Genomic DNA, 23,626 nt, shown 5'->3' with positions numbered 1-23,626 from the left:
ATTCATCCTCCTTCCCCCTTACCCCTCTCAGCCTCTGGTAACCACCAATCTATTCTCCATTTTCATGAGATCCACTTTTTAAGCTATTACATATGGATGAGATATTTGCCTTTCTGTGCTTGGGTTATTTTACTGAACATAATGGCCTTCAATTCCATCCATGTTGCTGCAAATGACATCATTTCATTCTTTTTTTATAGCTGAATAGTAGTCCATTATGTATATGTACCACATTTTCTTTATCCATTCATCCATTGCCTGGCCCTTAGGTTGATTCCATATTTTGGCTACTGTGAATAGCGCTGCAATAAACATGGGAGTGCAGATGTCTTTTGGACACATTGATTTCTTTTTTTTTTTTTTTTTGGCTATATACCAATTACTGGAATTGCTGGATCATATGGTAGTTGTATTTTCAGTTTTTTGAGGCACCTCCCACCAACAGTGTATGAGGGTTCCCCTTTCTCCAGATCCTTGCTGGCATCTGTTATTGCCTGTCTTATAGATAAAAGCCATTTTAACTGGGTTGAGCTGTCTCCTTATAGTTTTAATTTGCATTTCTCTAAGATTAGTGATGTTGAGCATGTTTTCATATACCTGTTAGCCATTTATAGGTCTTCTTTTGAGCAGTCTACTCAGATCTTTTACCTTTTTTTTTTTTGCTGAGTTGTTTGAGCTCCTTATATAATCTGATTATTAATCCCTTGTCAGATGGGTAGTTTGCAAAAATTTTTTCCTATTCTGTGGATTGTCTCTTCACCTTGTTAATTGTTTTTTGTCTCTGTTTTTGTTTTTTTCTATGGAAGCTTTTCAGCTTGATGTAATGTCATTTATCTGTTCTTGCTTTGGTTGCCTGTGATTTTGAGGTCTTACCCCAAAAATCTTTGCCAAGACCAATTTTCTGGAGCATTTCTCCAACGTTTTCTTCTAGTATTTTCATAGTTTGAGGTCTTAAGTTTATGTCTTTAATCCATTTTTTTTTTTTGGTGGTATGGTGAGAAGTTAGGTGTCTAGTTTCATTCTTCTGCATCTGTTATCCAGTTTTCCCAGCACCATATATTGATGAGACTGCCCTTTTCCAATTGTATGTTCTTGGTGTCTTTGTTGAAAATGAGCTACTGTAAATGCATAGATTTATATCTGGGTTCTCTATTCTGTTCTATCGGTCTACATGTCTGTTTTTATGTCAGTACTGATGGCAGTGGTGGCCTGTCTAGAGTGGCCACTGCCATAACACTGGCTGCAGTTGGGGAGGCACGGCTGGGGCTGCATGCTCCATGGAGCTGTAGGAGCTGGGAACAGGCAGAAGCCTCACCCCCTTGTGAGTTGACAGGGCAGGAGCTTCATGCTCCCAGGATGTAGCTGCAGCTGCCCAGCCATAGTTATGGACCCAGGCATCCCTGTGCTTTTAGGGGCTAGAAGCAGGCAGGAGCCCTGCCCTCCCAGGTGCAGCTGCAGCCACCCAAACTGCAGCTGTGGACCTGGACATCCCTGTGCTCTTGGGGGCCCAGGAAAGTCCCCCTGCTCCTGAAAACTCACAAATGCCTGCTCCTGGTGCCTGCTCAAATCTTGGAACAAAGTTAAGGCTAAGCCCAGGGGCTGTCATAACCGACTTGGGTATGTGCATGCTTGGGGCCATGCTGACATGCTAGTTCCCTGCCACTTTGGCCCCCTCTGGACTTTGGGCACCAATGAGCATGGGAGGGAGGCTGAGGGGGAGGTGAGGGCAGCTCAGTACTGACTTGCAGGTTCCCTCCCGGCATGAACAGCCTAGGTGCCATGAACAGTGGCAGGAGGCAGACAGGATCTGGGGCAGAAAGGGGCAGGTCCCCAGTGAAGCCTCACTTTCAAGCTGGGGAAGGCCTGAAGCCTGGGGGTCGGGCTGCCAGTCCCACATACCAAAGTGGGAACTTACAGTGCTTTTTCCAGGCCCTCCCATGGCCGCCTATGGACCATTCAGCATGCACTTTCTCCTCTTTGAAGTCCATAAAAACCCTGTACTCAGCCAGGCTCAGGGAGATGACAGGATGACTAGTCGCAGAGAGGAGCTACTCACCCTAGGGTCTCCTCTCTGCTGAGAGCTGAAGAGACGTCAGGACAACCAGCTGTGGAAAGGAGCTACTGATATGGTTTGGCTGTGTCCCCACCCAAATCTCATCTTGAATTGTAGCTCTCATAATTCCCATATATTTTGGGAGGGACCCAGTGGGAGATAATTGAATCATGGGGGTGGTTTCCCCCATACCGTTTTCATGGTAGTGAATAAGCCTGATGAGATCTGATGGTTTTATAAGGGGAAACCCCTTTCACTTGGCTCTCATTCTGTCTTGCCACCACCGTGTAAGAAGTGCCTTTCACCTTCCACAATGATTGTGAGTCCATTAAACCTATTTTTCTTTATAAATTACCCAGTCTTGGGTATGTCTTTATCAGTAATGTGAGAACAGATGAATACAGTAAGTTGGTACTGGGAGTGGGGTGCTGCTGTAAAGATACCCCAAAATGTGGAAGCGACTTTGGAACTCGGTAACAGGCAGAGGTTGGAACAGTTTGGAAGGTTCAGAAGAAGACAGGAAAATGTGGGAAAGTTTGGAACCTCCTAGAGACTTGTTGAATGGCTTTGCCCAAAATGCTGATAATCATATAGACAATGAAATCCAGGCTGAGGTGGTCTCAGATGGAGATGAGGAACTTGTTGGGAACTGGAGTAGAGGTGACTCTTGCTGTGTTTTAGCAAAGAGACTGGCAGCATTTTGCCCCTGCCCTAGAGATTAGTGGAACTTTGAACTTGAGAGAGATGATTTAGGGTATCTGGAAGAACAAATTTCTAAGCAGCAAAGCACTCAAGAGGTGATTTGGGTGCTGTTAAAAGCATTCAGTTTTAAAAGAGAAACAAAGCATAAAAGTTCAGAAAATTTGCAGCCTGACAATGCGACAGAAAAGAAAAATCTATTTTCTGAGGATAAAGTCAAGCTGGCTCCAGAAATTTGCATAAGTAACAAGGAGCCAAATGTGAATCCCCAAGACAATGGGAAAAATGTCTCTAAGGCATGTCAGAGGTCTTCACAGCAGCCCCGCCCATCACAGGCTCGGAGGCCTAGGAGGAAAAAAAAATGGTTTTGTGGATAGGACCCAGGGTACCCCTGCTGTGTGCAGCCTAGGAACTTAGTGCCCTGTGTTCCAGCTACTTTAGCTGTGGCTAAAAGGGATGAAGGTACAGCTTGGGCCATGGCTTCAGACAGTGCAAACCCCAAGCCTTGGCAGCTTCCATGTGGTGTTGAGCCTGTGGGTGCACAGAAGTCATAATCGTGGTTTGAGAACTTCCACTTAGATTTCAGAGGATGTATGGAAATGCTTGGATATCCAGGCCAGAGGTGTGCTGCAGGGTGGAGCCCTAATGGGGTGGTTCCCCTAATGGGAAACCTCTGCTAGGGCAGTGCAGAAGGGAAATGTGGGGTTGAAGCCCCCACACAAGAGTCTTCACTGGGGCACTGCCTAGTGAGAAGAGGGCTACCATCCTCCAGACCCCAAAATGGTAGATCCATCAACAGCTTGCACTGTGTGCCTGGAAAAGCCACAGACACTCAACACAAGCCTGTGAAAGCAGCCAGGAGGGCTGCTGTACCCTGCAAAGCCACAGGGGTGGAGCTGCTCAAGACCATAGAACCCACCTCTTGTATCAGCATGACCTGAATGTGAGACATGGAGTCAAAGGAGATCATTTCAGAGCTTTAAGATTTGACTGCCCCACTGAATTTTGGACTTGCATGGGGCCTGTAGCCCTTTGTCTTTGCCAATTTCTCCCATTTGGAATGGCTGTGTTTACCCAATGCCTGTACTCTCATTGAATCTACGAAGTAACATGCTTTGGGCTTTTATAGGCTCATAGGTGGAAGGGACTTGCCTTGTCTCAGATGAGACTTTGGACTATGGACTTTTAGATTAATGCTGAAATGAGTTAAGACTTTGGGGGACTGTTGGGAAGGTATGATTGGTTTTGAAATGTGATAACATGAGATTTGGGAGGGGCCAGGTGTGGAATGATATGGTTTGGGTGTGTCCCCACCCAAATCTCATCTTGAATTGTATCTCCCAGAATTCCCACATATTGTGGGAGGGACTTGGTGGGAGATAATTGAATAATGGGGGCAGTTTCCCCCATACCGTTCTCTCATGGTTTTATAAGGGAAAACCCCTTTCATTTGGCTCTCATTCTCTCTTGCTGCTGCCATGTAAGACATGACTTTAGCCTTCCACCATGATTGTGAGGCCTCCCCAGCCATGTGGAACTGTGATTCCATTAAATCTCTTTTTCTGTATAAATTACCCAGTCTTGGGTATGTCTTTATCAGCAGTGTGAGAACAGACTAATATAGCTACCACTCAGCAGATATTGGGGCAACCAACTGCAGACAGGAACTACCCATTACAGGGTCTCCTCTCTGTTGAGAGCTGAACACTCATCAGGACACCATGGCTGCAGAGAGAAGCTATCTACTGTGAGTCTCCTCTGGGCTGTTCTATCACTCAGTAAAGCTCCTATTCGCCTTGCCCACCCTCCACTTGTCTGTGTACCTTATTCTTCCTGGGCGCAGGACAAGAACTCAGGACCCACCAAATGGCGGGGATGAAAGAGCTCTAACACAAACAGGGCTGATACATGCCCCTTGCTCACCATATTGCAGGGACAAAAATGAAAGAAAAGCTGCAGCCCTTTGGGGATCCCAGATCTAGTAGCTCCTTAAGCCAGGGCTGTGACATCCTCTTTGGGGCTCTGCGGTTCCTGGCATCTCCAAGCTTCTGGGCCCCACCACATTCCCCACTGTCAGCTGTGGAAGTAGCCTGTGGGATGACTGGTCCAGCCACAGCCTTGCAGGGAGCTGGTGCTTGTGCTGATTCCTGGAGCTGCCCATCCTGCTGCAGTTAGCATGCCTGGATGTGTGCAGTGGCTGGACCTCATGCTCACTCACTCACTCACACACCCCCTGTTGCTCCTTTCACCCTTGACAGGCATGGGATCCAAGGTGGTAGAGTGAACCAAGTGCAGTCTGCCAAGCTGAATGGGCCCAGTGGGCCTGAGAAAAACTCTGGCAAAGGCACCACTGGCCACAGAGTTTCTGGTTGGTGAAGCAACACTCTAAGGATCCCATAAGAGTACCATGCTGATTTGGTTACTATAGCTTTGCAGTAAATTTTGAAGTCAGGAAGTGTGATGAGCTGAAAGGTTTTTTTTCGTTGTTGTTCAGGATTGCTTTGGCTATTTGGGGTTTTCCATGGTTCCATATAAACTTTAGGATTTTTTTTTCTATTTCTTTGAAGAATGTCATTGGTATTTTGATAGGGATTGCATTGAATCTTTAAATTGCATTGGGTAGTACTGTCAGTTTAACAACATTAATTCTTCCAACCCATGAGCATGGAATATCTTTCCTTTTTTTGTGGTCTCTTCAATTTTTTTCCTCAATGTTTTATAGTTTTCCTTGCATGGATTGTTAGCTTCTTTGTTTAAATTGATTCCTATGTATTTTCTATTCTTTGTAGCTATTGTAAAAGAGATTGCTTTCTTGATTCCTATTTCAGATTGTTTGCTCGTGGCATATATAAATCCTACTGATTTTTGTATGTTGATTTTGTATCTTACAACTTTACTGAATGTTTATCAGTTCTAGTAGTTTTTTTTTTTAAGTCTTTAGGTTTTATTTCTTTCTCTTGCCTTAGTGTTGTGGTCAGGACTTCCAGTACTATGTTGAGTGGAAATGGTGAAAATGGGCATCCTCTTCTTGTTACAGACTTTAGAGGAAAGGCCTTTAATTTTTCCCCTTTTAGTACAATGTTAGCTGTGGGTTTGTCATATGTGGCCTTTATTTTGAGGTATGTTCCTTCTATACTCAGTTTGATGAGGATTTTTTTATATAAAGGACATGAATTTTATCAAATGCTTTTTGGCATCTATTGAAATAATCACGTTTTTTGTTCTTGGTTCTATTAATGTGATGTGTCATGTTTATTGATTTGTGTATATTGAGCCATCCTTGAATCCCTGTGATAAATTCTACTTGATCACATGAATGATCTTTTAAATGTGTTCTTAAATCAGGTTTGCTAGTATTTTGTTGAGGATTTTTGCATCTATGTTCATCAGTGATATTGGCCTGGAGTTTTATCTTTGTGTCCTTATCTGGTTTGGTATCAGCGTACCACTGGCCTTGTAGAATGAATTTGGAAGTATTCCCTCTTCTTCAATTTTCATTTTTTGAAGAGTTTGAGTAGAATTTGTATTTTTTTTTTAAATGCTTGGTAGAATTCAGCAATGAAGCTCTTGGTTCTGGGCTTTTCTTTGATGGTAGACTTTTTATTACAGCTTTGATCTCATTACTTTTTATTGGTTGTTGAGGTTTTCTATTTTTTCATGATTCAGTCTTGGTAGGTTGTATATGTCCAGGAATTTACCCATTTCTTCTTGGTTTTCCAGTTTGTTGGTGTGTAGTTGTTCATAATAGTCTGATTCTCTGTATTTCTGTGGTCTTTGTTGTCTTCTGTTTCTAATATTATTTGTCTGGTTCTTCTTTCTCTCTCTTTTTTGTTGTTAGTGATATGGTATGGATCTGTGTCCCCACCAAATCTCATGTTGAATTGTAATCTCCAGTATTGGAGGTAGGGACTGGTGGGAGGTGACTGGATCATGGGGGTGGATCTTTCATGAGTGGTTTACCACCATCCGCTTGGTGCTGTTCTCATGATGGTGAGTTATCATGAGATCTGGTTGTTTAAAAGTGTGTAGCACTCCTGCCCCCTACTCTTGCTCCTGCTCCATGTTTGCCTTCTGCCATAAGCAAAAGCTCCCTGAGGCCTCCCCAGAAGCAGATGCTACCATGCTTCCTGTAAAGTCTGAGAACGGTGGGCCAATTAAGCCTCTTTTCTTACAGATTACCCAGGCTTAAGTATTTCTTTATAGCAGTGTGAGAATGGACTAATACAATTAGTCTAGCTAAAGTTTGTTGGTTTTGTTTCTTTTCAAAAAACCACTTTTTTTCATTGATCTTTTGGGCTTTCTTTAAGGCTCAATTTCATTTACTTCTGCTCTGATATTTTTCTTTCCTTCTACTAATTTTAGGTTTGTTCTTGCTTTCCTAGTTCCTTGAGGTACATCATTAGGTCATTTATTTGAGTCTTTTGACTTTTTTTCATACAGGTGTTTATTGCTATAAACTTCTTAGTACTGCTTTTGCTATGTCCCATAGATTTTCATATATTGTATACCCACTTTCATTTGTATACCCACCATCTTTTTAAGTTTCTTTTTTTTTTTTGAGACAGAGTCTCACTCTATTGCTCAGGCTGGAGTGCAGTGGTGTGATCTCGGCTCGCTGCAACCTCTGCCTCCCGGGTTCAAGCAATTCTCCTGTCTCAGCCTCCTGAGTAGCTGGGATTACAGGCATGTGCCACCACACCTGGCTAATTTTTGTATTTTCAGTAGAGACAAGGTTTGACCATGTTGGCCAGCCTGGTCTTGAACTCCTGACCTCATGATCTGCCCACCTTGGTCTCCCAAAGTGCTGGGATTACAGGCATAAGCCACCGTGCCTGGTCTAAAATTTCTTTCTTAATTTCTTTATTGACCTGTTGGTTGTGGTTGTTCAGGAGAATGTTTAATTTCCATGGAAATTAATTTTGTAAAGTTTCTGAGGTTCCTCTTGATATTGATTTCTTGTTTTATTCCATTGTGGTGAGAAAAGATACTTAATATGGTTTTTACCTTTTTTTGAATTTGTTCAGACTTGTTTGGTGGCTTAAGACATGGTCTATTCTTGAGAATGTTTTATGTGATGTTGAAAAGTATGTGTATTCTGCAGCACCTGGGTGAAATGTTCAGTATGTGTCAGATAGGCCTTATTAGGTGTTTTCTGTCTAGATGATCTGTTCATTCCTGAGAATGTGGTATTAAAGTCCTCTACTATTATTTTTAGAGACAGGGTCTCACTCTGTTGCCTAGGCTGGAGTGCAGTGGTGTGGTAGATCACAGTAACCATGAACTCCAGTGGTAGCTCATTGTAACCATGAACTCCTGGGCTCAAGTGATCCTCCTACCTCAGCCTCCCAAGCAGCTGGGACTACAGGTACACACCACCATGCCCAGCTAACTTTTACAATTTTTTTTGGTGGAGATGGGGTCTTCTTATGTTGACCAGGCTGGTCATGAACTCCTGGCTTCAGGTGATCCTCTATTTCAGCCTCCCAAAGTACCGAGATTGTAGGCATAAGCCACTGTGCCCAGCCCCTTACTATTATTGCATTACAGTTTATCTTTCCTTTAGCTCTATTAATGTTTGCCTTATATACTTGAAAGTTCTGGTGTTGGGTGATAGATATTTTTAAAGGTTATATCCTCTTGCTGAATTTACCTATTCATCATTATATAGTGATTTTTTTTGGTCTCTTTTAACATTCCTTGATTTGTATTTTATTTTATCTAAGTATAGCTACTCTTGTTCTTTTTTTGGGTTTCAGTTGCATGGAATATCTTTCCACCCATTCACTTTTAATCTACATATGTCTTTATAGGTGAAGTGGGTTTCCTGTAGTTAGCCCTTGTTTCTCTATCCATTCAGACACTCTATAAGAGGCACCACCATTGGGCTGGGCATGGCAGCTCACCCCTGTAATCCTGGCATGTTGGGAGGTTGAGGTGGGAGGATTACTTGAGCCCAGTAGTTCGAGAGCAGCCTGGACAACACAGGGAGACTCTGTCTTCAACAAAATATTTTAAAAAATTGGCCAGGAAAGGTGGCTTATGCCTGTAATTTCAGCACTTTGGGTGGCCGAGGCAGGCAGATCACTTGAACTCAGGAGTTCGAGACCAGCCTGGGCAACACAGCGAGACTCTGTCTCTACAAATAATAATAAAAAAAATTAGCTGGGCATGGTGGTGCACGCTTGTAGTCCCAGCTACTCAAGAGGCTGAGGTGGGAGGATTGCTTGAGCCCGGGAGGTGGAGGTTGCAGTAAGCAAGGACTGTGCCACTGCACTCTAGCCTGGGTAACAGAGTGAGATCCTGCCAAAAAAAAAAAAAAAAAAAAAGGCATTATCTTTTTAAAACAGGCAAATAAGGAGGCACAAAAGGACAATAAGGAGGGATGATAAGAAAGTACCTCTGAGGCCTGGGTGAGTGGGGATCCTGTCACAGCCCTCTATGCTTCAGGGAGACTAAGGCTTTGGAATGCCTTCCTCAAGGTTCCTTCTAAATTCTCCTCTAGCGCCTGGTAGAAGTCCACCCTGAGCCTGGACCTGGTCCCATGTGGGAGCTAGTTGCCAGAAGTGCCTCCCTTAAAATTTTCTAAGTCTCACTTTTGTGCTTGTGACAGTGCCAATTATCCCATTTGAGGTATTCTCCAACCCTCTACATCGTGTTTGGTGTGTACCAAATATCCTGAGGAGCTTGGGACTTGTGCCTGTGAAATCAAACCTGGGTCTTAAGAGAATGGGTCATTCCCATTGGCTGAGGCAATAGTGCTTTCATAAGATAGTACAAGATTGGGCTGCCAGAATGGTGCTGACATATTTTTAGGTGACTCTCATATTCATTTAGGTGACTCTCACAAGTTCAGGGTTGTGGCTACCAAAGGTCACTACTGGTCCTTGGGATTGAGTTGTGTGTGTAGGCCTGTGCATTGGCTCTCCCTGGTCTGCAAGGGTAGTGGCAGCTGTTATTTACCCTGTCTGCCTCCAGCCACTAACACCAGGAAGGTCACCCTTCCCCCTTCTGCAGGCCATGCCTATCTCCTCTGAGGCCTTTTAAGACTGTTGGTCCACAATGCCAGTGGGCACTTCCAATCAATGTCCTCTCATTTCCAATTGATAGTGACACTGTGATTTCCAGATTAGGCGTTAAGCCATGCTGATGGAGGAATAGATATTCTTTGCACAAATGGAACTGCTCTTGTTGCTCCAACCATGGAGCAAGGATAGGCTCTTGCCTATCCTTCCAGGGTGCAGCCAACATTGAAAGAGATCACAGTATAGGAATGCAGTAATTGCAGCCTAAAATGTTCAAAAGACTGCATGGTTGGTAAGCAATATTTAGTACAAATGGTAAATAGGACCCAAAAATGGATTATTATTTATTTTCCTGCACACTCTGGGTGGGACTTGCTTTTCGGTAATCACCAGCAAAGTACAGTAACAACCTTTGAGAGATCATTGGAAACCAGTATTCACAGTAGCACAACGGATGCTGCATCATAAAGGAGGAACTAGCATTAAACAAATGACATTAGGGAACTGCTGAGGCAAGATCTATATAGCTCAACAAAAACAGTTTCTGAAGTCATGACATTGTAAATACTAACAGCATCGTTACTCTTTTATCACAGAGGGAGGTATGAAATTAGCCAGGAATAGCACATCTGACAAAAAGAACACAGACTATTTCCTAGTCCCAAAGACTAGGAAACAGTCTAGAAAGAATTAATAATTTTTGTATGAACTGATTGGACAATAAATATGCACCAGTTTTTTTGACACAGGGTCGCCCAGGCTGGAATGCAGTGGCGCAATCTCAGTTCACTGCAAGCTGCACCTCTTGGGTGCACCTTAGCCTCCCAAGTAGCTGGGACTACAGGCGTGTGCCAACACACCTGGCTAATTTTTTGTAGAGATGAGGTTTTGCCATGTTGCCCAGGCTGGTCTTGAATTCCTAGACTCAAGCAAGCCTCCTGCCTCGGCCTCCCAAAGTGCTGGGATTACAGGCATAAGCTACCAGGCTTGGCTTATTTTTCTTTCCACAGGAAAAATAAAAATTCTTGAGTCTGTAGTGATAGAAGGAAAAGCAAACTCATTTACCACCACTGACTCTTTACTCTTAAAAAGGAAAAATAAAGTATGTTTAACATCGAGATCTGGTGGGCAACATTTTAACCAAGCAATCTAACTTAGCATTACTAATAGTGGAACAACTTGATATTGTGTCTCCTCATGTGTTACAACATAAAGTACACAACATGAGCCATGAAATATCCCTGCCAAAACCTGAATCGCATCTAGTCTTTAGGCCTAATTTTCAGGAAATATGGGGACTGGGGTGGGGTAGAGAAACAACGTACTAACAGTATAAGGAAGCAAACATACCAGTCGAGAATGTGGGACATTCTACAGAACAGTGGTTTGATGTTTTTTTTCCATAAAGTTACTATTATGTGAAATAAGAGGTGAGGTTCTACAAAGAGACAAGCAAACACTGTGGATGAACCTTGATGAAATTCTGGTTAAATAACAATTATACTTTGGGGACAAGTAGAACAATTTGATTATGGGCTGAATATTAGATATTGGGGATTACTGTTATTTTTCCTTGGTGTGATAATGATACTGTCGCTATGTAGAAAGAAGCCTTTAAGAAAATTTGCACTGAAGAATTTAGGGGTGAAATGTCCTGTCTGCAGCTTACCTTTAAATGGTTTAGCAAAGCAAAACTGTATCTATATAGACACACACAAACCAAACACACACACACAAAGGCAAAATGTTTAAAATGACTGAAATGGTATGTACAGATACCATATCATTGTGCCATTCTTTCAACTTTTTTTGTTTTTGTTTTTGTTTTTTGAGACAGAGCCTCACTCTGTCGCCCAGGCCGGAGTGCAGTGGCGCGATCTTGACTCACTGCAACCTCCGCCTCCCAGGTTCAAGTGATTCTCGTGTCTCAGCCTCCTGAGTAGCTGGGATTACAGGCATGCATCACCATGCCTGGCTAATTTTTGTATTTTTAGTAGAGACAGGGTTTCACAATGTTGGCCAGGCTGATCTCGAACTACTGACCTTAGGTGATTTGCCCACCTTGGCCTCCCAAAGTGTCAGGATTACAGGCGTGAGCCACTGCGTCCGGCCGCTTTCAACTTTGCTGTTTGCAAATTTTCAAAATAAAAAATTGTGGAGAGGGAGAGACACAGTAGAGCAAGAACGTAAAAATATAGGGGGAATATTTGGTACAAGACCTCAAAGATGGGTGTAATAGATCAATAGTCTAAATGGAAAGATTAGTACTTAGATGGTATCATTTTCTGAGACTAGAGGAAACCAGCTTTGGGTGAGTACAGATAGACATGTGGGTAGGTATGGGTGTGGGAAGTTGAGAAAATATCAAGTGATCTCAATATTGTCCATGAAGTAGGAGGCAAGGAGAGTAGCAGTTGCTTTGTGGCATGAAGAGAGTGTTGTTTTGGAATGGTTGCTGTGGGGAATGGCAAAGGAAGCTGACCAGGGATATGTGAGATTTCACAGGGTGCAGCAGAGCTGCTGCTAAGACTTGAGTGTCTGAAAATTGCTTCTCATTTTTGTTCCTATTAGTACCCCAAGCTTACCTCCTATCATAGAACCTACCAGATTCTAATTACCTGATTATTCCAATAGATCATGAGTTTGAGGGAAGAAGCTTGATTTTTATCTTCAGTTTCCAGCACTAAGCACGGCCCTTGGCATGTAGAGTATGCATTCAATGTATACGTATTAAATAAAATAGCAACAGTTTCACATACAACTTCTAAATAGCTTTTTTTCTTAAAACGTTTCTTCTTACCCTCAGCTCACTGATGGGTTAGCTGCTTTTCTTCCGTGCTCCCATAGCAAAGTAAATGTTTGTCATGCCCATTACAAACCCATATCATTGCATCTTCTGTACTGTATTGAAATTACCTGTTTATCTGTCTTATCCAGCAGACTGAAATATTTTGAGATCAGTGATCTTGTAGCTTTCTATCCCAAACTCAGCACACTCATTGGCCTATAATATAGCAGGCATTTTCTGGTCTGAGCTGAACAATTAAAAAAGACTAAGTTTTGGTTTGCAAAGGCTTTATTTCTGGATGTATATGTGATTTTAACAAACATTAATACTTTCAAAAACAATCTTAACAATATTATTAAAGTACAATAAACAGTATACAATAAAGTGCTCAATTACCTAATCATAGTATTCCAGATAGAACCCTGGGGAAAACAATGGTTCTACATTTTAAAAGGCACAGTAGCACCCAGCAGAGTCCTCTTTTCAATCTGCTTCTCTCCAAGTGTTCAAAATGTAAAGAATGCTTTCCATACCCCCGAAGGCAAACATTTCCAAAAAGATTTAAAAGTTCAGGAATTGGGTTCAGGTGACTTTTTATGAAAACAACTCAGGCGACCAATCACTTCGAGTTTCACACACTGAAGGTGGGCCTTTTTCTGAAAATGGAAGGCAACATTTGACTTCTGAACAAGAATCAGGTCCAAGAATAGGGTGCAGCTGAGGTGCTGCTAAGACTTGAATGTCTGGACATTTGGAAATCCAGCCTGAACTTTTACAGTTATATTTAGGAGTTTTCTTTTTCGTAACAACTGCTGCAAGCATATTCTTTAATTTCTTCTTAATTAAACCTTTATTGGCTCCTTGTCTAATAAGTTTCAGTTTCTTTCTTGGTAACTCTTGCTGATCAGGGAAATGATGGGCAGCAAGGCATTTCCTTAGACCTATGCCTTGGAATCCAAGCATATCTGAAGGAAATATTTTTTGTGTGGTAGGAGGGACCCATTCATCACTATCAGTTTCATGGCACTCAGCAAAAGGGTAGTGACTGAAAACTTCTGGTTGTGAAATACCAGATACAATAGGGCTTCTGATTTTCTGGCTAGGTGTTTTTATATTTTTTGGACAGCTTGGGCTGGCTTGCTGTTTGTCATTTTCAGGGAAAATCCTTATTTTTTCATAGTTAGCATCAAGATCTGAATAAAATACAGGTTTTTTGAAAGCTCTGTTTATCCCATGAATTCTTGTTTGGTGGAACCCTGAAATTGGAGTTGACTGTGAACACGGAACAAAGTCTTGACTATTTTCAAAATTATATTCTGAATCTGATTGAAAATGAGATGTTGGAGAGCATGTTCTTGAACGCCTAGAGTCAGATAGGTTTTGCAAGGATAATTTTTGTGAAGGCTGGATGAAGTCTTCAGAAAGTGATCTCAGTGAAAAATCAGACTCTGAAGGATGACTTTCTGCCAAAGACGTTCCCCATTGTAACAAAATATCCTGTGATTTTTTGGTAATCTCTGTTGCAATGTCCATTTCTTTAACAATATCATCAAAGAGATCAGCAGAGGCATCATAGCTACCTTCATAACCAATAGAATAGCTCTGTGTTATGTTGTTATTGCTATGTCCCCAAGACATTTCTTTCAATGTATTTGTACTTCTATTTGCACTATTGCAAAGAGTTTCTAAAGGATATGTAAGTTTCCTGCAAATTGTAAAACTGTCATCTTGGTTCTTGGACCACCTACAATATTGTTTATTTTCTAATTTGCAAAGATCAGAGACATCATTATACTTCCTATAACACAGAGTTGTCAACTTTTCATTCATTTCTGAAACTGATTTTTCTCCACATCCATTCAAATATTTGTTATTTAGACTAGAATGGTCACTCTCCCTGTGTGGTGAGATTCTGATAGTCTTCTTAAGAGTAACTATTGTTTTTAAATCTTTTGAAGATGAAAACAGAGCTGGCAGGTAAGGATTTGGTAGAAAATATTCTGACATATCTCTTCCATTATGATTTACAGAGACAGCCTCTACTATGTTAGCTGGTTGTGACTCCTTTTCAACACTAGGACTTAGATTTCCTTTACAGTTGAAAAGGAAGTTATCTTTGCTACAGTTTGCTTTGACTATTGCTTGTGATGATCTTAAAGTTACAGGTGGTGTATGCAGGGCTCCAGTAGTGCTCTGGGGAGTCACAGATAACCTGCTGTGGTCTGCATGAAATTTGTCAATGTCATCGTCTACATGATGTTTCCTACTACTGATATCTGCCTGGGTTACAGCAATCTCACTTTCAAGAACTGCCAGAAATTTGTTCAGGCTTTCAGAGAATGGCAGATCATCCCAAATTTGAGGGTCACCATCCTGGGAACTGCTGGCTGTCTCTTCAAGTCTGAGTAACGAAGGTGGACAACATGCAGATCTCTTTTGAAGGCTAGTGGGGGTATCTATACCATGATGCTGAAAACATGGTAGCTCATGCTGGGACCTATTTTTAATTTCCACTGCACTGTGGAAGGATTTTGTATTACTTGACTCAAAGGGCTCTCGCATTTCCAAAGAGAATAAATTAGAGTCATTAACTCCAATTTCATGATGACTGCTGTGAACTACACTCAGCTCCTTAGCTTGTAAGCCAAGTTCTTTACCCAACTTTTCTGCTGCACTCTTTTTATCCATATATGAAACAAGGCTCCATGAATCCTGAATGGGATCATGGCAGCTACTGGAACCAGTGGCCTCTGCAATGGAGATGGACTTTCTGTTCTGCTGAAGAGTACCAAAGGCCTTACTTTGTTCTGAAGCTGAAAAATCATCATTATCTGTTAGATGTGAAACAATGAAAGTGAATTCAAGTGATGGCTGCCAGAATTTTGAAAAAGTATCCTTGCTGCAGGACTTGAAAAAATAAGAAGTGCTGTCAGAAGTATATATGCTGCTGAGATCACTATTTGAGAGATCTAAAGCAAGTAAGTGATTGTTAGGTGCCTGAGAGTCACACTGAAGTTTCCTGAAATTAAAAGTCTGCAAAAGTTGATGGAAGTAGTCAATGACAGTAAAGCCTGCGATACCTGGGTCCGGTAGAACAATCTGGCAAGCCACTAGTGCTTTGGCTTTTCTTTTGTGGTCAGAGCATTGCTGTAAGAAGTTACTGGCATCTGAACCTTGTCCAGGTTGGTTTTCAAAATTCTGTGAAAGAAGCAAAGAAATTCAAGTAAGAATAAAATTGTCTTCCTTTTACTTAAACATGAAACAGAGATTTAGCCAGGCACAGTGGCTCATGCCTGTAATCCCAGCACTTTGAGAGGCCGAGGCAGGCAGATCACTTGAGCCTCAAGAGTTTGAGACCAGACTGGGCAACATGGTAAAACCTCGCCTCTACAAAAAATACCCCCACAAAAATTAGCTGGGCATGGTGGCATGTGCCTGTAGTCTCAGCTACTCAGGAGGCTGAGGTGGGAGGATCACCAGAGCCTAGGGAGGTCAAGGCTGCAGTAAGCCATGATCTTGCTACTGCAGTCCAGCCTGGGTGACAGAGTGAGATTCTGTCTCAAAAATAAAATAGATTTAAAAGGTTAAAACAGATACAACTATTACCTCCATTCCCCAATTCCAATTTCGATTCTGTTAGTGTTATAGGCAAAGTAGTATACGTAAGAGAATATAAACCTTAGAGTAAAGAGCTTGTTTAAACTGATTTGAAGAAATCCTAGTTCCAGCATTTATTAATAGTGTTGAGACTTTGGACAATTTATTTAACCTCTCTGAGTCTTCTCATTTATAAAATAAAAATAAAAGTGCAGGATTACTGTTTAGTAATAAAATGGAAAACTGCACAGTGCTTAGAAAATAGTAGTGGCTCAATAAATGGCAACTGTCATAGTTCTCATTAGCTAAGGAAAGAGAGGAGGGGAGGGGAGGGGAAAAAAGGGGAGGAGGAAAAACAAGAGGAGAGAAAAGGATTGTCTACGATTTTAACAAAGTAAAGCTCTGTAGCCGTTGATTCTACCTTCCCTTTGGATTTTTCTCACTCTTCTGTTGTGGAGTGCTCTATTTCCTCTTTTAAAACCCTGATTCCAGTGTGGAAAAAAATGTCTCTTTGTTCCCTTTAGCACAGATGAGACTGAAAACTATTACTCCTTCAAAGTCAATACTTTTTTTAAACTTCTTCTACAGTCACTTTTATAATTATTTAAGACCATCTTTCTTAATCTAGTTTTAGTATTCTTATCAATACTCAAATACTTTGCCTTCAGTGTTCCATTATTCTCTTTTTATAGATGACAGAATTAAAAAGCTAGAGAATTGGTGGAAGTTTTACTATAGAATTTGAACAAAATCTGGAGGGCAAAATAAATACTAAATACCAAAAACAAATATCTAACATTTCTAAATATATAATAAATTTATATTTTTAAGCTCTGAAAGCATTTGAAGTAGGCTCCCCTGACTTTTGAAAGAGGAAGTTGCACACATGGTGTTTTAACAGACCACCTATAGGCTATTTTTACATAGTTTAAAGTGTTTCTACAGGCCTTCACGTGTATAGAACTCCTAACAACTATTTAGAAAATTCACATAATTCATTACAATGGAAATGTTAACAGATTATTAAAAAGAAAGCTAGTCTCAATTACCGTCACTCCAAAAATAAAGCTTTGTCCAACAAAGCAAGTTTCAACTGCTTTAGTTAATAGATTCTGAGTTGTATCATTGTCCAGTGTTTCTGGAATTTTATTAGGATCCTGAATGTACCTTGATTGGAAAAAAAATAAAAAATGTGAAGACATAAACTTTGAAATTTTAGCTTGCCATAAAGTCAGAGACACAATTAATTTGAAAATGCAGCATGAACCTTTAATAGAGGGAAAAAAGTGACTTTAAGAGCCAGGCAGTTTGTTCTCTCTAGTTTCTCATAGCACAGAAAAATCAACAAAACCAATTGATCACGCGTGAGTAAAGTAGTTACCTGCCTAACTATCAGGCCTGGCAATGATTATAAGGAAAAATAAAAGTGGCAGTGGGAATAGTGGTGGGATCTCTAGCCCTTCACTTCAAAGCAGGAAAAAGTCTTCCCTTTTCTCTGATAAGCCTGGTTGTGGTCCCTTTATTGTCTCAAGCACAAAAACGTGGACATAGATTTCTTGCATGTGATTAGGGGAGGAGGGCAGAAGACTGAGGGAGAAGAAAAGCTTTTTTTTTTTTTTTTTGAGACAGAGTCTTGCTCTGTCTCCCAGGCTGGAGCGCAGTGGTGCAATCTTGGCTCACTGCAAGCTCTGCCTCCCAGGTTCATGCCATTCTCCTGCCTCAGCCTCCCGGCGTAGCGGCATAGCTGGGACTACAGGCGCCCACCACCACGCCCGGCTAATTTTTTGTATTTTTAGTAGAGACGGGGTTTCACTGTGTTAGCCAGGATGGTCTCCATCTCCTGACTTTGTGATCCGCCCACCTCAGCCTCCCAAAGTGCTGGGATTACAGGCATGAGCTACCACGCCCAGCCAAGAAAAGCTTTAATTGCTTATTTTTATATTCTCAGGACAATGTCATAAAAGGTCAAACTATGCAAATGAAGTTGCAATAGAGATAAAAAATAAAATTTCAATTTCTGAAATGCAAATATTCCCTCAGATAGATTCTCCTGCCTCAGGGGAACCTAACTGTTTGAATGCTAACCTCAATTTGGATAATTCTTCAATTTGAAATGATGTTACTTTCTTAGCCTCTATTTCTGTAACTTGGATTAGAGATTTATAATTTAATATTCTAATTACAGATTAATTACCCTAAATAAAAGGAGACTGTTTTAATATCATCATAATATGTATTCAGGAAATAAACATCTTTCTTACTTGCTTGTCTTTTAAAGGAATTGACAATCTGGGGTTGAATGATTATCTTTCTACAAAAATGCATATTGCCTTATAAACTTGTGTTTTCAAATTCTAAGGGCAGTCAGGAAAAAGGATGTTTTAAGTATTCTTACCTGTGCAAACCAGTGGCAGTAAGACCAAAAAATGTATCTAAGCAACTTCCAAATACAGTAATAACAAACAATTTGTTCGATTCTGCAACTTTTAAGGAAAGTTTGTATCTGTAATTGGCATTTCCAGATTCACCAGTAGAGCCACACTTTGGACAATTAGACCTAGAAAAGTGGTGGAAAAAAGTGTGGAGATGTTAATTAAATGTTTTTCATATGATGAAAAATCTAGAACAGTAAAAATTTAAGATAACATTTTGTGTATAAGTGCTCCTACACAACTCAAATTCTTCTTAAACTCTTTCATATCAACTTCTTTTAAATTTCTCTATTCAGAATAGTTAGCTTTACTGATTTAAATTAAACAGCCCCAAGTTGATAGAAATACATACCAAATTGATGGAAAACTAAAGGAGAACTGTACATGAAAGAGAGGACGAAAAGGCCAGGTGCGGTGGCTCACACCTGTAATCCCAGCACTTTGGGAGGCCAAGGCGGGTGGGTCATGAGGTCAGGAGATTAAGACCATCCTGGCTAACACGGTAAAACCCCATCTCTACTAAAAATACAAAAAAATTAGACGGGTGTGGTGGTGGGCACCTGTAATCCCAGCTACTCGGGAGGCTGAGGCAGGAGAATGATGTGAATCCGGGAGGTGGATCTTGCAGTCAGCCAAGATCGCACCACTGCACTACAGCCTGGGGGACAGAGTGACACTCCATCTCAAAAAAAAAAACAACAGAAGACAAAAAATAAATCTCAAAATATTTAATACCTATTTATACACAAAGCACTTAATTGCATTTTTCTCACCATAATGAAAATTACTTTCTTTAATTCATTAGACTATGTTGATAACTTATCAGATTATAAAATTGAATATGAAAACCATGCAATTTAACTTGTTTTTTTAAGACAATATGTAATGGTGGCTAAAGGCTTTCTAGTCAGAAAGTACACATCTACATGGCAGTGTAACTCTATTGCCATGTACTCATTGTCTGACAGTTACTAAATTCTTGAGTTCCTCATCTATGAAGTCCAGGGCTGAAGAAGGATTAAAATAGACAAATAAAGGGTCTAGTGCAAATACTGTGAAATTAGTGTTAGTCTGCTTCTCCCTCATAATTATATCAAGTATTGTGATAATTACTGTCACTTGTACTGTTAACTTCTTTTCTAGTTTGCAATGTATTATAACTCTGATTTCTATCTTTCATGTTCTTAATTTCCACCCCTCAGTTATGTTAACTTTATTTAATAGACAGAATAGTCTAAAAATTTTTTTGAAATACAACAAGCACCTAAAAACATTTTATGGTAATGGCTAATACTAGAATTTTGTTTTTTTCTTCAGATTGCTAAAGATCTTAAAAAAGAGTGGCAAAAGGCAAATAGAAAGCAAGGTGAAAGATGGTTGTATAAATGTGATTGTTGCCAGATAGCCACTAGGGGGAGTCTAAAATCTGTAGCTCTCAAAGTGACACCTTTATTAGATCTGTGCTATTATTCTTCTGCCATACTGAGGATAGATCTATACCAACCCATTCATATAATCCTATACAAATCTGCTAGAGTTTGTGCTGTAGGTTAGCCATAGAATGAATTAAAGGTAATTGACTCACTAGGGGATAAATCTCCATTAGTACCAAACTCTAGGGAAATTAACTGTTTAAAATATATATTGGAATTTATTTAAAGGCTATGCAATAATAATGCATACAGGTTTAATGTAAAATCCCTAGGAAAACTTAGACTAATATGCATTAGCATTAAGTTTACAAATGTTTTCAACATACATTATTTCATTTTTATAGGTAAAATTTACAAATGGGGAAATTAGTTTGAATTTTTATCTGAGATGACAAAATTGGCAAATATATGACCCAAACCCAAGGCTGCAAACTCGTATCATGAAGTTCTGATATTATGATATGATAACAGTGGGACCAAATGGTTAAAATAAAGAACTGCTTGCAATAACAATATCAATAACAGCCTCAAAAAACTATGTCTATTAGTGTTCATGCATTTACATATTAAACTATATATATTTTTGTAAAGTACATATGTATAATGAAGATATTTATTTATATAGTCTCCTTTAATCCTTTTAGGAACAATGCTGGATTGAAATAAATGTTAGTGTGGTGTAATACAGATTAGAGCTTCTCAAACATTAATATGTACACAAATCATCCAGAGATCTTGTTACAATGAAGATTCTGATTCAGGAAGTCTGGGATGAGGCCCAAGATCCTGCATTTTTAATAAGCTCCCAGGTGATACTGATGCAGATGTACCTTAGGCCATACTTTGAGAAACAAGGATATAGACAACATATTCACATCACCGTCCCCTGATTTAACTTCTAGAGGCACCCGTATTTCTAAAATGTCATTTGTTACAGAATAGCAATTTTCAAACTTTTTGGTTTCACACTCCTTTAATACTCTTAAAAAAATTATTGAGAATATCAAAGAGCTTTTGTTTATGTGAATAATATCTATTTTTTTATTCAAAAATATTTACTTGGGCCAGGCATGATGGCTCACATCTGTAATCCCAGCACTTTGGGAGGCTGTGGCGGGCAGACCACTCAAGCTCAGGAGTTCGAGTCCAGCCTGGGAAACATGGCAAAACTGTGTCTCTACAAAAAATACAAAAATTAATGAGCGTGGTGGCATGCGCCTGTAGTCCCAGCTACTTAGGAAGCTGAGATGGGAGGATTGCTTGAGCTCAGGAGGCAGAGGTTGTGGTGAGCTGAGATTGTGCCATTGAACTCCAGTCTGGAGGTGACAGAGCCAGACCCTGTCTCAAAAAAAAAAAAAAAAAAAAAAAAAAAAATTTACTTGCCAAAGATTGAATATATTCAAGGTATACAACATGATGATTTGAAATACGTCTACACTGTATAATGATTACCATGGTCAAATTTTTTTTTTTTTTGAGACAGCGTCTCGCTATTGGCCAGGCTGGAGTGCAGTGGTGCAATCTTGACTCACTGCAACCTCCACCTCTTGGGTTCAGGCAATTCTCCTGCCTCAGCCTCCCGAGTAGCTGGGACTACAGGTGCCCGCCACCACACCCAGCTAATTTTTTATATTTTTAGTAGAGGCAGGGTTTCACCGTGTTAGCCAGGATGGTCTCGATCTCCTGACCTCATGATCCACCCACCTCGGCCTCCCAAAGTGCTGGGATTACAGGTGTGAGCCACCGCACCTGGCTACCATAGTCGAATTATTTAACACATCATCCATTACCACTCATGCTGTACATTAGATCCATAGAACTTGTTCATCTTATATCTGTCTATAATTCTTTTTTGGTTTGTTTTCAGACAGGGTGTCACTCTGCTGCCCAGGCTGGAGTACAGTGGTGCTATCGTAGCTTACTCTAACTTCAAACTCCTGGGCTCAAGAGATCCTCCTGCCTCAGCCTTCTGAGTAGCTGGGACCACAGGCACATGCCACCATAGGTGGCTAATTTTAAATTTTTTTGTAGAGATGGGGGTCTCACTGTGTTGCCCAGACTACGCTTGAACTCCTAGGCTTAAGTGATTCTCTTGTCTCAGCCCCCCAGAGTGTTGATTACAGGCGTGAGCCATCACACCTGGCCTCTATTTACATTTCTCATGAAATGAGAAATTAAATGAAAGTGAAAAATTAAAACTGAGAAATCAAAAAAATATTAATTCATTAAAAACAGACCCTTTACATGGTTAACACAAAAAACATACTTTTATGAAAAATAGTTATGTTTTTCAAATTTTAAAAATTAGTAAGAAGAGACCAGCATTGTTTTACATTTTGCAAATCTCTTTAATGTCTGGTTTCATAAAAAGACAGCTGGATTCTCATATCTGCTTCTCTGCTCAATCTGTTGTGATAGTACGTGTTATGTAGCCTCTGGGAAACTCCATTATGCACTCATGAGAGACTGAAACTGAAAAGGCAAATAATGCCTTAGAATTATGAAAATAGATTTGAGTTCAAGGAGCCTCTGAAAGGATCTATCTGAAATAATAGCTGTAATTTGCTATCTTTTTTGTTTGATCCCAGTTAAAAAAACACCAAGTTTCATTTGTTTATTTTTTATTTTTATTCATTTATTTTTTTGAGACAAGGTCTTGCTTTGTTGCCCAGGCTGGAGTGCAACGGTATGATCTTGGCTCACTGCAGCCTTGACCACTCGGGCTCAAGCGATCCTCCCACCTTAGACTCCTGAGCAGTTGGGACTACAGGCACATGCCACGATACCTGCCTAATTTTATTTTTTGTAGAGGATAGGTTTCACCATGTTGCCCAGGCTGGTCTCAAAATCCTGGACTCAAGCAATCCTCCCATCTTGGCCTCCCAAATGCTGGGATTGCAGGCATGAGCTACTATGCCCAGCCTCATTTGTTTATTTTTCTAGTGTACTTATATTTAGCCCAGATGTAGAAGAACTGGTGAGATAAGTAATCCTTAATGTCTTCTTAGTCTTGAAAACCTTAAAAAATCTGATGAAAGCAATGGACTCACTCTCTCCCCACAAAAAACAGATATGAACACAATATTCTACGTATCTTAGGGACTGGAGGAGTCATACACACCTATAAGGTATCCACAGATTCCAGCTTAAGAATATCCTGACTATATGATTATATAACATCCCTTTCCAAGTTTATAGACCCAGATTAAATACACACAAAGTAATGAGACATATTTTAAAAAACATATCTCTTAATGTTTCCACATATCACTTCCCCCACAAAATAAGAAAACTATGATCTGTATGTGTGAAATTAAATTTGACTTGCTTAAGTAAATGATATAAACTTTTTGGGAATGGGGGAGAGGATAAGTAGTCTCTGAGCAATGAGTCCTGTTTTAAGATAGGAAAAGAAAGTTATTAGTGTTAGAGATGGATTTCTAGGCTAAAAGGAATTATGGGTCCCATTAGTCACCCAGAAGGGCAATTTCTATGTGGATAGCTTGTCTGGATAAATAAATCCCTTCTCCAGCTTATAATTTGGGGAGAGTACAGACATACACTATTGTGTGTGTATGTGTAGTTACTGCTTCATATGAAGG

The 23,626-nt window shown here is 40.3% G+C and overlaps 1 protein-coding gene across 7 annotated transcripts in view; it reads right to left on the bottom strand.

Moving 5' to 3' along the window:
- The window catches only part of DDIAS (DNA damage induced apoptosis suppressor), a 75,702-nt gene that overhangs the window by 30,869 nt on the left and 21,207 nt on the right, over window positions 1-23,626 (bottom strand). For 6 of the 7 annotated variants that reach the window (XM_024255069.3, XM_063711317.1, XM_054524868.1 and 3 more), the window contains 3 exons: window positions 18,555-18,716; window positions 17,209-17,326; window positions 12,833-15,760 (listed from right to left, as the gene is read on the bottom strand). In XM_024255069.3, coding sequence (XP_024110837.1) covers window positions 13,157-15,760; window positions 17,209-17,326; window positions 18,555-18,716 — 2,884 coding nt within the window. In that variant the 3' untranslated portion in view covers window positions 12,833-13,156. Of the gene's footprint in view, window positions 1-12,832; window positions 15,761-17,208; window positions 17,327-18,554; window positions 18,717-23,626 lie in introns of those variants that run through there. The other variant, XM_054524870.2, reaches the window with a different exon arrangement.

The sequence above is a fragment of the Pongo abelii genome, chromosome 9 (assembly GCF_028885655.2).
Source record: "Pongo abelii isolate AG06213 chromosome 9, NHGRI_mPonAbe1-v2.0_pri, whole genome shotgun sequence".
Taxonomy (NCBI): Eukaryota; Metazoa; Chordata; class Mammalia; order Primates; family Hominidae; genus Pongo; species Pongo abelii.
Note: the sequence above shows the minus strand (reverse complement) of the source record. Positions and strands in the feature narration are given on the sequence as shown.